Source organism: Microchirus variegatus (assembly GCF_963457635.1).
Source record: "Microchirus variegatus genome assembly, chromosome: 11".
NCBI lineage: Eukaryota > Metazoa > Chordata > Actinopteri > Pleuronectiformes > Soleidae > Microchirus > Microchirus variegatus.
This window is the reverse complement of record NC_139812.1, coordinates 20012287-20025382: the sequence shown is the minus strand read 5'-3', so window position 1 is coordinate 20025382 and position 13096 is coordinate 20012287. Positions and strand designations below refer to the sequence as shown.

The window sequence follows — 13096 nt, the reverse complement described above, 5'->3', positions numbered from 1 at the left end:
TCCACAGTTAATAATAGTCCCCTTCCAAATAAAGCTTTATCCAAATGAAAACTCACTCTGTTGAAATATTTAGAAATATTCATTTCAAGTGATTACATAACATTTATATGCTTTTTTTTTTTTAATGTGTTTTCACAGACAGCGAGATGGTCCCTCTGGACTGCCTGCGCCCTCGGTCTTTTGCAACCACCCACCATGCCTCTATTCAGCGAGGCAGCGACGAGCCTCACCTTTCCATCAGCCTGTGCGACCTGAGCCTGCAGCGTCTGGAGGAAGATAACGAAGAGGACGAAGAGCGGCTACAGCCCTTGAGCTCCGCCTCTTGCCATGTTCCCCAAAACTCTCAGAACTCGCAGCAGTGTTCGCTGCTGCCCAGCCATTTGGACACCGATCTCCACTTCCACTCGGTGCACGGCAGCCACGTCACCGTGCTGGACAAGCACACGGTTGCGCGGCTGGACCACCGCGGCGACGACAGGACCCTGGTGTTCACCAGCAGGCCTGCGCGCTGCTCGGAGACCGTGTTCGTGAAGGTGAAGTCCGGCGCCTCGCGGCCCGCTTGCCTTTCTTACGGCGTGACGTCCTGCGACCCGGCCACCCTGAGGCCCAGCGACCTCCCGTCCAACCCAGAGTCCCTGGTCGACCGCAAGGAATTCTGGGCCATGTGTCGAGTCGGCGTGCCACTCCACAGCGGAGATATCCTGGGCTTTCTGGTGAACTCAGGCGGCGAGGTCGTAATGAGCCATAATGGCGTCAGCGCGGGGATGCAGCTGTGTGTCGACAACTCCAGACCTCTGTGGATGTTTTACGGTCTACACGGCACCGTCACACAACTCAGGATTTTAGGTATGTTCATCTATTCTCTTTAAGAAGTAGTAGTATATCTACAACAACCTGAAACAGGTTTTTGGCCCGGGAAAATGAAGGGAAGGGATTTCACAATAAAAGACTGTGATTGTGATAGAATTAGCTGGTAAACCAACACATTTATGAGGTAGGTATAAGCAGAATTCCATGTGCAAAACAAAGAAGACACTGCTTTTCACCTGGTATTGTTTGTGTTTTACACACAGGGATGCTTATTATGACACAGCACAACATGGTACCTGTTAGGGCTACAACAATTTATCATACTAAATTAATCGCTAACAGTTTTGACAAATGGTGACGCATTGGTTTTAATGTTTTTAGTAATTAAAGCTCATATAGAGTGGTCCTGTTGCACACATAGTTATGAGGTCTACTTACATACATTAACTTGTCTTTATTGTCAAAAACCTCCTAGTTGCTGTAAACGAACCGATAGAAATCTCTCCTAACTGACGCTGTCCTCAGCCGCGGTGTTTCAGACTGAAATCTCACACCCACAAGAAAGATTGTGTTGTGATTGGCCAGCCAGCGTAGAGCCTTCCTTGTCTTGTGATTGGCCAATACCCGGAAGTGACATAATTAGCACACCAGCTCTCAGAAGCGCATGCAGCTCCCCCCTCTGGAACGGTGTATGCACTGCTCCTCATTATCAAAACATTGTTTAACAAGTTTAAACAATTCAGCTTTGCTCCACATAACTCCAGTAAATCATTAAAAGTTGAATAGTTTTGGTTTGGGAACAAAACAAGACGTCATTGTTTTTTGAGGTTTGGGAAGAGCTAATGAACATGTTTCAACATTTTCTGACATTTTACCAAATAAGTCATCGATTAACTGAGAAAATGGAGTTTCGCTTTATCACTTTTCTTACCTATTTGAAACAAAGGAATACCAGGTTTCAGCATAATCTTAAAGTGACTTTTTATAGTTGAATAAACTGATGAATATGGAAACATGTTCCTCAGATTTGATGTCATTGGAAAGTTTCCATTGAGAGGATAATGCAGTCCATTGTCCTTGAACGACCTTTGGGGGGTTATTTCAGCCAAGTCATGAATTTGCTGCCTGGGCTGCTCTTCTGACTTTTTTTTATCAACTCTTGTATCTCTGGGATTTACTTCTGCCCCCGCAGTTTGCGTACGACGGTTAACTTTGAAGCTGCGGTTAAGAAGGATTTCTCTCAGCCTCGCATGCACGGTTTATGACTGTCTGACTCGAAAACTAGCACAATAAGAACATTTAATGGCTAACAGGTTCAGGAGCCCGTGCGATAATTTCCTTCTCATGAAGACGTCGTCGTGGGATGTGTTTATTTTTGAGTCTCTAAATCAAACCATACCATGTACCATCGAAAACGTTGCGGTGGCGATCACAGGCCCAGAATACAAACATGTGGAAAATATGCCTTAGATGGTGTGTGGAAAAAACATGGTTTTCTGGTCTGTCTTTCAGTGACGATCATCAGATTATTTTATTGTTTAACTGTTTATTTGTGCGGTGCCGTAAATACAGTTCGCTGTGGCAACTTTGACCCAGTTCAGAGAATTTTAGAGAAGACGCAGATAATGTGAAAAAAAAAAATTAGGGTAAATATTTATGTATTTATAAACCTCTTTTTCTAGCCTTGATGACCACTTGATGCCATTCACACATTCATAAAGCACATTTAAAGGTGCCATATGTAAGAATGTGGCCAAAAACGGTTACAACATCAAATTCTAAATACCGAGGTCTTTTAGGTTTCGTTTTCTGACGTAACTGGAAACCCGTGGTTGCTCGGCAGCTGAGACTCTACTGACTGCAATGATTGGTAGGTGTGCGCCACATGCCAAAACATGATTTGCAGTCTGCAAAATGTTTTTTTTAATGCAAATATTTTGGCTGTACTGTTGTTGGTGAGTTCAGTTTGTTATATGAACATTATTCCTGAGTCTCTGTGACATATTAGGAGGATTTTATGGCCAGTTGCGTCATTTCACATCTGTCATATATGCATCCATACATAAGGAATGCAGCAGGGGCATCTGGGGATTGAACCCCCAGCCTTGCATTCAAAAGACAACCAATTTGACCACTCATCCCTCGGGTGTAAATGTCGGAAACGACGTGAAAATGCTTTTACTTCACCCACATTTCTGTGCAATGTGCTAATTGAAGTTTAAATAAAAGATTGACTCTAACATGCTAAGTTTGAAGACTCCAACACTTAGAGGATTTTTTTTTTTTTTTTGAAATTCTCTATTTTTTATAAGACAGAGCTGAGGCGTGACTTCTTCAGTATCTGACCATGTGAGTGTGAAAACGCTGCCGCGAGCAGATGCGGTTGCCTTTGATTTCTTTACAGTTGCCACAGCTTCAAGCGTTCATCTTAAGTCTTTGAAAAACATTCACGTCCGAGCGTGTGTGTGTGTGTGTGTGTGTGTGTGTGAGTGTGCGTTTCATTTCTATTCTGGCTCGGTTGATTATGATTATGATTTTTTTTTTGCAAGAAATCAATAATTGTAGGTGATGTTTTTTTCTCCACAGATGATCAAAGTTTCTGGGTTTATTTTTCTCTCATAATTCATTTTTGGATTACACGTCCTCCTCATCCTCCTCTTCTCTCTCTTTCATGTAGTCAGTCAGACCAGGCTGACGAGGTTATTTCTGTCGTGCGTGGGTTCCTCGCACCCAGCATTATGTATCAGGAGGGGGTCCATGATAGCTCCTTATGATGTTCTTCATATGTATTATTAAAATGTAAATGCAGGGAGGTTTGAGATGCTGAGTTTTCCACCCACAGCCCTTCCACTTATCATTGGTCCTCCACTGTGAGCTCTGTCCGTCCTCTTCTTCTCTTGCATCCCCCCCCCCCCCCCCTTTCGATTCAATGGGGTGTGAGCGTTCTTTGAGCCATTACCCAATCCATCTGTGGGGGAATGGGTTTGTGACGTCTCCGCTCGCCCACGCGCTGCAGCCGCCGCGTGCCACGAGTTGCCATGGAAACATCTATCCGCCGAGGCAAGTGACAGGTTTGTCATGGCTGGGGCGTTGTCGTGGCCTGTGGAGTGGAACAGATGGGAGTCTGCGACTCTCGCGACGCGGTCACTTTTATTGCTGCATCGTCGCAGAAATTAAGATTTCATCGGAGATGCACGGAGTCAGCGGCGGTGGGCCTCTGTGCCCTAATGACACGTGTCCTGCTCTCAGTTCACAGGAATGTTGTTAAAGCTGCTTTTGTGATACATGAAAGAGGAAGAAAACTTTCATCCAAACTGTGCATCTCACAAATCCCCCCTTTATACCGTCTTTCAGTTCATTGTTTGGAAGTGTGGACCATTGCCTTCTAGTGGGCTGTGAAGGTACTGCGAGTAGGTTGTTAGGCCACTAAGTTCTTAAAAAGCTTTTATTCTTCTTTATTCAAATAGTTTGATAACAATCCTGGTATAATAGGTGTCACTAAATTGTTGACTCCTCGAATTCATGCTGGAAAGTCTCTCTGAGAATTGGTTGGGAACCAAATTTGGTGTAATAATTTGTTAATTCATTATGTGCTGGGTTTGGCACGAATGACTGATGGTGGAGGAAGGAATGTTGTGATAAGATTAAGTTTTGGTGTGAGCGGCAGAAAATGGTCCACAATTGAAGTCAGAAACTAGTCCTTGTTTATTTTTAAATCAACCAGGGATTGAAGTCAGAAAGGACATTCAAACATGAAGTTTGTCAGACGTAATTTTTTTTGGTCCCATTCATTGTTCCCATAGCTGCAACAGTCCACCAAAGATGAGAGCAAATCAAACAAATTTATTAAAAAAATGCTTTTTTATACAACATCTCATTTGGAAATGATTTCCATGTCATACTATTCTCTATTTTTTACTACATTTTGTCCCTCTAAGCAATATAAAAACCTCAAAAATGGAGTTAAGGTCTATTAAAACTTGCTTTTATACACTCAGTGTGTGATTTCCATGTGTCTTTTTTTCCAAATGTACTAAAACTGGCTGAATTACACTTGACATTTCATTTGGAAGTGACCTATATAACCTGTCTTGTAACCACTTTCCTCTAAGTAAAATTATATCTCCATCAAATACCACTTTTTTCAGTAAAATCCTGTGTAAGTAAAACAGAATCCTGGCCACTGGTTTGTTTTCTGTGCCTCAGGAGTGATTGGGTTCACCTGTGTTCTCTGCCACACCTGTGGACAATCATCCTGGACGGGAGGTTATATATTCAGGCTGAGATTCCCTGCTCTGTTGGGTTTTGTGGCTCCAGAAGGGATGACACACCTTCTGTGTTTCTGTTTTGAATGAAAAATCAGAGCTTTCAGAGAGTCTTTTTGGAAATTGTGCTTTTTCCTCATGGTTGTTTATTTTGTCCCCTCTGTGTGTTTTTGGGCCCAGTATTTTTTTTTGCTCATCCATCATTTTGATAGCATCACTGGGACTTTTGTTCCTTCCACCACCTTGAAGAAAACCCAAATGGCCCGTTTGCTGCAGTGTTTTTTCAGTTTCCCAAACCACAACCTCTGACCTCTTTCTGGGGAAATGTAACACTTTTCTTCAAGCAGACTCTGCCCTAAAAACATTTTTCAATAAAGGGAAAAAGTACAGTTACATTTTGCCGCAGGGAGCAAAAGTGAGGCCTTGGAAAGGTCACTGTACCACTTGTTCCTGGTCCTTATGCTCACTGCCTCGAGCACAAGACATTAACTGAAGACCAATTTTCCAAGCTTCCCAAAAAACATTTCATGTGGGGTTAGGAGGGTGAAAATGTGAAGAAGAAGAAGAAAAAGACAGCGTTCAGGGCGAGTGGCATGAGAGGAGAGTAAATATAAGCATTAAAGGTGCCATATGTAAGAATGTGGTCAAAAACGGTTACTACATTCAAATTCAAAATACCGAGGTATTTTAGGTTTCGTTTTCTGGCGTAACTGGCAACCCGTGGTTGCTCGGCAGCTGAGACTCTACTGACTGCAATGATTGGTAGATGGCAGCACATGCCAAAACATGATTTCAAAACATAAACATGATTTGCAGTCTGCAAAATATTTTTTTTAATGCAAATGTTTTTGGCTGTACTGTTGTTGCCGGTGACTTCAGTATGCTATATGAACATTTTTCCTGAGATTTATTACATAATGCACCTTTAATCTGGGGATTATTTATTTAGTATCTTTGGTCCATATAATGATCGACAAATCAAATGATTCGGTTTTAATGATTTCTTTGTTAAATGGAGTAAAGAAACCTGGAAATATTCACATTTAAGAAGCAGAAAAAAGTCCAAAAAATGCTTTTAAAAAACACTCAAACAGATAATCTGTTTATCGAGTAATAGTTTGAGCCTTTCTGCAACAACCAGCGATGTTATTGTCAGTGTTGAGTCTGCGTGGTTGTTCTCATAGATCACAAGTGACCCGAAGAATCCAACATCAGCTGATGAATGTTATAAATAATCCACGTATTAATCTGAAACAAAAACAGCCTGATATGTGGAGGGGGGCGGTTGGGTCACTTGAGGGCGAAATTCTCTGGAGATTCTCTTTGATAAGCGGGTGTTGAAAGCCTCCATGCACAACATGCTCCGCCACAAATAAATGTCCTGCACAGCTAAAAACACTCCCGGTCACAAAGGCAGCAGTAAATTCATAATACTGGGGGGGGTTAAGATGATAGGTATCCCTGATGAGAGGGTGCATGAATAGACATGAAGGTTATCCATCGTGCCTTATTAGAGATGACGGCGGTATTTGCTCGTAGCCGGCATTGGTCACATTGGTCATGTTAAGTGGGTAATGGAAGAACAAATAAATATACTTGTCTGACTTGTATGGATTACCAGAGGTGCTATGCTCGTGCAGAAACTGTTGACTGTTTTTTTCGCCGCACAGCGACTCTCGTTGCACGACTAAAAATGCTGCTATGATTTGTTTACGCGTGGAGATGAAACTGAGACGGTGGTAGCTGAAGTGGTCCGGGGAGAAGACGGCGCAGTTTCACTGCGATGGATGAGGTCACATAGCGTAGCTGGAGTTACGCAACTCCAACACTGTATACATCGTCTTGCCAAGAACCGGACCGCACTGATGTCTCTCTCTGTGCTATTTTTCCTGTCATTTCTCACCATCTGTGGTCCAACGCACACTGTCATTGTAGGGAAATCTGGAGAACACAATTGTGGCATAGGATGTAAACTACCAATATTGGTTTGTTTGACACATGGAAGGAGGACGGTGCCAAGCAAATAGCCACACAAAGCCAGTGTAGGATTATTTCCGCCCCATGGTCAGTTGAAGGACAATGTGTAAACAATGATGCAGTGTGACTGGCAGGCAAAGCGGGTTCCGAATTTGTTTGTGGAATCAGGGTCAGTATGTTCATCTGTGAGGAGACGTGAGCTGCCAATATGTGATCTCATGCCAGAGCCGGCGGTTATGGGGGGGGGGGGTGCAGCTCAGGACGGATCAAACCAGGGGGGGGTGGAAAGACAACGGATTGACCGCCGGGGCATTTTGTGTCCTCGCCACAGGGATCAGGGGCTCATGGGGGGAGGAAGGAGGAATGGGTGCTGGGTTTCTGGGATGAGGCTCCACAGACTCGGCGACACCCGCCCACCGACTCCACAGACTCTGTGGACTCTCAAGTCATCTGTTCAGTGACAGAGCCGACGTCACGCATGAGAATCTGGACTCCCGTTTGAAAGCCTCCGGAAGGTTCAGAGGCGTCACCTGCAAGCAGGCTCCTATTGGACGATGCCAGCTGTCAATCACGCTGGTGTCCACTGGGGTTTGGAGATCACAAGGGTACGCGATACCAATAATATCACAATAATGTGATAATCAATATACAGCAAGACAATCATGTAGCGATACATCGCTATTTGAACGTGGATGGAGCAACTCTTAATGTACACTACCGGTCAAAAGTTTGGGGTCACTTAAAAATGTCCTTATTTTTGAAGGAAATGCACTTTTTTCAATGAATATAACATTGAATGAATCAGAAATACACTCTATACATTGTTAATGCGGTAAACGACTATTCTAGCTGCAAACGTCTGGTTTTTAATGGAATATGTACATAGGTGTATAGAGGCCCATTTCCAGTGTTCTAATGGTACATTGTGTTTGCTAATTGCATTAGAAGGCTATTGGATGATTAGCAAACCCTTGTGCAATGATGTTAGCACAGCTGAAAACAGTTTTGCTGGTTCTTCGACCAAAGGGCAAAATTATTATTTTGAATAAAAATCACTATTTCTAATCTTGTCAATGTCGTGACTATATTTTCTATTCATTTTACAACTCTTTTGATGAATAAAAGTGTGACTTTTAATGGAAAACACAAAGAAATTGTAAAATATACTACCGTTCAAACTTTTGAATGGCATCTCTTAACTTATCCGGCTGTAAACTCCCTCTTCTTCGGCCAGGTAACTTCCACCGGAGTTTCCCTTCATTTATTTCAGCGGCGCCGCCGTGTGGAGACATGAGGTAGTGGCGCCCGGGCGAGTGGAACTGACAGGGACTACTTTAGAGCGCCTTAATTGATTATTTGAAATATGACGATATGTCACCAAATCAATATTTTGATCAACCCCTCTCAAGTAAGAAGCAGATTAAATGTTTTTTCTTAGTTTACAACCAGCGATGTTGCCTCCTGGTGGCCATTTGGTATATCCTTACTTCCTGATTAACTTCACTACGGACACAAAGACTCCCAAAGACTCAACGTTTCACACGTGTGCAAACTGAAATGCTGCTCACTCACTTGGAATTGTCTGATGTCATTTTCTTTTCTTTTCTTTTCTTTTCTTTACGCCATGCGTTGCCAAACCTGTAACGCGATGCACTGTTTGTGTTTTGCACGCCGAGCACAAGTTGAGAAATGTTAAACGTTTGTAAATATTCCAGCGAAGGCTTTGGGCAATCAAATTATGTTTTAGGCTCAAGCGTTATGTCATCCGAAAAGGATCCGTCGGCCAAGGGTGTTCTCCCCATTTTCAGGATTTCGTCTTGTTTGTCTTGTTTTTGTTGGAGAGAGAACACCCGACTATGGCGGACCGTGTGGTTGAGCACGTACCGCTTCTATACAGCTGCTGATTATAATGAATTCATCTGGGTAAACGTGTCTCTCGTGTACCTCCAGGCTCATCTCAGCACCCAGACCTGCGAGGTCCTTCGATACCCAGCTCCCCGTCCTGCACACCCAACACCCCCACGGTGCTTTGCGGCGGCATCTCGGAGTCCAGCCTCGACGCGCCCTTGAACCTCAATTCGAGCTTCAACTCCAGCTACCACACAGTCTTCTCTTCCTCCACAGGTTTGTCCACGTTTGTCTGATTTATTCGTCCTCTCTCTCTCTCTCTCTCTCTCTCTCTCTATCGCTCCGTGAGTTCCCCCTTTGGGTTAATGTCCAACAGTCCCCACAATCAAACCGTCCTAATAATAACCACATACTCATTATGAGAAAATCTATAAAAGCCACGTCCTTGGCCTCGGAGTTCAAGGATTTTCTATGTGCCGTGCGTTCCCGCACCCAAATTGTCTTGATTTTCTTTTTTTCTCTGTGTTTATGAGATTTTTTTTTGCTTTGTTTTGTTTATGAAAGTGATTAAAACGCAGCCAGCAGCACTGACTCAACAGCAGCAAAGACGATAATGCAAGTTAGCTCATGAAGCAAATATTTACCCCGGCGATGTGAAGCGCTGATCTCTGACACTGCTGCAGACAGAATGACAGGAAAACTCTCGGAAAAGGTAAAGGCAGAAGGGAGGGGAGCGGGGACAATTATTCCTCTATAAAGTTGTTCTGACACTTCATTAGCACAGAGTAACAGTTGGCGGCGTATTGACAGACTAAATAACAGGTGTGTCACGTGTATACGATGCACTGAGCAGAGGGTGTCAGCGCGAGTTGTCCGCCTGAACTCCCTGAAAGCTTTCCTCCGTCTCCCTTTGGCACTTTTTCATTTTTGTTTTCTCGTTCGCACTCATTCTCACACCTCTCTAATGTCTTTTCTCACCGCCGCCGCCGCAGGTACGACCCCGAGCTCTCCTTTCTCCAGCCACCCGGAGTCGCCCAACTTCCCCCCGCGCTCGGGCTCGTGGAGCGACGAGTGCACCATCTGCTACGAGAACGCGGTGGACACGGTCCTCTACGCCTGCGGACACATGTGTCTCTGCTACTCCTGTGGCCTCAAACTCAAGAAGATGGACAACGCCTCCTGTCCCATCTGCCGGAGGACGATCAAAGACATCATCAAGACCTACAGGAGCATGTAGTAATTTCTCTCTCGCGCGCGTGCGTGTGTGTGTGTCGCATCATCAGGAATCATCAGCCATGAAAGACTTCGCGTAGATGGACGCAGCACACGTAAAAAAAAAACGTGGTCGTTTGTTTTGTGCACGCAATCTCCGGCTCAGGTACACGACAGCAGGACTTTAAACGCCATCACTTGGACATATCATGTTGTGTTTAGAAGCTCATAGTGGTCCCACGCTCATGAACTCCACTGGAGACCATGAAAAACTACTCATCAACTGAAACCCTACTAGTGACTCGTGTGCACGCGTTGAAGAGAAAGGGTGAATCTGAAAATCCGTCCCGACACGCAGACACAATATTCCTTCATTCTGGCGGGCGATCGCTTCACTGTGAAGTAAAATAGTCCAGAGCTGCGGAAGAAATGAGGGAGAGTAAATCCACCGTTTTTTTCTCCAGCTGCTTCTTCTCCGCTTGTCACAAAGCGTTGGGTCAAAAAGTGCTGCTTTACAAGAAGAATTAATTGTCCACTAAAAGTGAACCAAAAAAAAAAACATCAAGATAAGTTTGTTTTATTTGATTCCCAGGATTGCCAGTGACGGTTCAGTGGAAGGAGTGTTTCTCCTTAAAAAAGCATTTTTTTTTCAAGGATTAGAAAGTGCTCCTTCTGCAACAAAACACAATAAGATGGTTTAACCCGAGCCCTTAAAGCTGTGGTGCGTAATCTTAAAGGTGCATTATGTAATAAATCTAAAGCAACTGGCCATAAAATCCTCCTAATATGTCACGGAGACTCAGGAATAATGTTCATATAACAAACTGAACTCACCAATAACAACAGTGCAGCCAAAATATTTGCATTAAAAAAAAAAATTTGGCAGACTGCAAATCATGTTTTGGCATGTGGCACCATTGTGAAAAAAGTCCCAATCATTGCAGTCAGTAGAGTCTCTGGAGTCTCAGCTGCCGAGCAACCACGGGTTGCCAGTTACGTCAGAATAACGCAACCTAAAAGACATCTGCATTTTGAATTTGAATGTAGTAACCGTTTTTGGCCACATTCTTACATATGGCACCTTTAAGTATCAACAGCTGTATCAACACAAAATTATGATTTTGGAAACACAAAGTCGTGTCCACAAAGTGTTTCAGAAGTGAATTTTACGGCTAAAAAAATAAGGTCGCTTAGCGCATTTTCATCGTTTCTGTTCACAAAGACTGAAAAGATCACAAAGTTTGCGTACCGCAGCTTTAACGCCGAAGCTCTCCGTTGTGTAATAAATTACATTATTTCTGGGATATTACACGACCAGTTCTGCTCAGTGAACTTCAAGCAGTGGGGGGGGAGAAGTGTGAATGTTGTCGCCATAGAAGGTCACGCTGGCGGTGAAATGAGGATATACGTAAATCAGCGAAAAGAGCGAGGGAGGGGGAAGGGTAGGATGTTGTAAGTTTAGGACGCGGACAGTTGCAGGAAGGGGGCACCGTCGCTGCACGTCTGCACAAGTGTTTAGGCGCAGAGACAGTGTTTGCTCTCACAGGGCGAACCAGACGCATCGGAGGTTCTTGGTCCCTGTAAAATGTGGGACATGCAGAGGTTTGGTGTCTGGCAGCTGCCGCCCCGGACGCTCCAGTCAGACAAAAAGTCACATAAATAACCCCTGCGGTGGGCAGAGATGTAGTTTTGAAAGGCCGGATGATGATGAACGGACCGGTGAATTATTGCAGGAAAAAAACGGAAGCCACAGATGGCTTTGCGTATACTTCAGGTGACTCACTCCTCTTTCGTTAAGAACATTAACGCATTGGACATTTGTCTCACGGTTAATGTATTTCCGTGCACTGTGTCTCCAGGTGGAAAACAAATCGGCACGCGTGCACTCGGTGACAATGATGTAGCGTGTTGTTTGCGGGACATTGTGAGAATCACTTTCTCAGTTGCTGCTGCTGCCGCTGCTGCTCTGTCGATTATAAATAAACTCCCAAGGACATTTTCACTCGACTAATCTCGTGCGTTATGTTGCTGATTTAAATTGCCGAGCTATTTCCAGGTGTTGTTTTGGCCTCGCTGAACCATTACTCCGTAGTTTGTTAAGTAGTAATTGCTAATCGTTTTGTTTTTTTTCGTTTCTAAGCTTCGTCAACTTCGCCACTTTGACGAGCGATTATGTCGTAACAGCGGTAAAGTTTTTTCTCGTGTGCCTTTGGAAAAGAGAAGTCCTGGACCGACGAGACTCCTCGCCATAAAAATCAATCGTGGTCGTGCCACATAGCCTGTGTTTGACTTTTTAAACAAAACGTTTTCAATGTGCTTAAAGTGATAATTCTGGTGTATTTGCAAGCGGTTGCGTTTTCTCTCTCGACGTTACACATTGGCCTTTACTGAACCAACCAAACTCCATAGAGAAAATCAAGCAATTTTACATTACAGCACGCTACAGTTGGTAACCCCCTTGCTGCCTTCATCTCTAAGTTCAAGTGAAGTTTGGTGACTCCTGTGTTTGAAATCTCTTGTATAGATTTACATAAGTGACACAAACATACCAAAACAAGGCAGCAGTAGAGCAACAAGTCCAGTGTTCCAATGAGATAAAAAACACTTGATTTTCTCTATGGGGTTTGGTGCAGGAGGTGACAAACGTCAGTTTCCAGGCTGGGAAAAGTCTCCAACTACACTCTTAGAAATAAAAGTGCTAAGTAGATCTATATAAGGTTCTTTGGCTTGTCCTCATAGGGGAATCCTTTTTGGCTCCAGGTAGAACCTTTTTATAAAGGTTCCACCAAGAACCCTTTTAAAACCCTTTATTCAGGAAACGGGTTTTAAAGGATTCTCTGGATCAAAATGGTTCTTTCCCGAAGAAAGGGTTTTTCAGAAGCAAATGGTTCCAGGTAGAACCTCAGCCCTTGTCGAAAGACCCTTTTGGAACCCTTATTTCTAAGAGTGAATGACATAAGGAGACGGGACATTTTCTTAACTTT

General features: G+C 43.8%; 1 protein-coding gene across 1 annotated transcript in view; it reads left to right on the top strand.

The window, feature by feature from the left end:
* The window catches only part of LOC310934218 (E3 ubiquitin-protein ligase NEURL1-like), a gene marked incomplete at both ends in the record, with an annotated part of 47588 nt that extends 37451 nt beyond the window's left edge, over nt 1-10137 (top strand). Inside the window, 3 exons of the mRNA XM_083897892.1 lie at nt 139-846; nt 9003-9176; nt 9893-10137. Of these exons, the coding sequence (XP_083754018.1) occupies nt 139-846; nt 9003-9176; nt 9893-10137 (1127 nt within the window). The remainder of the gene's footprint in view (nt 1-138; nt 847-9002; nt 9177-9892) is intronic.
* Nucleotides 10138-13096: the final 2959 nt, after the last annotated feature.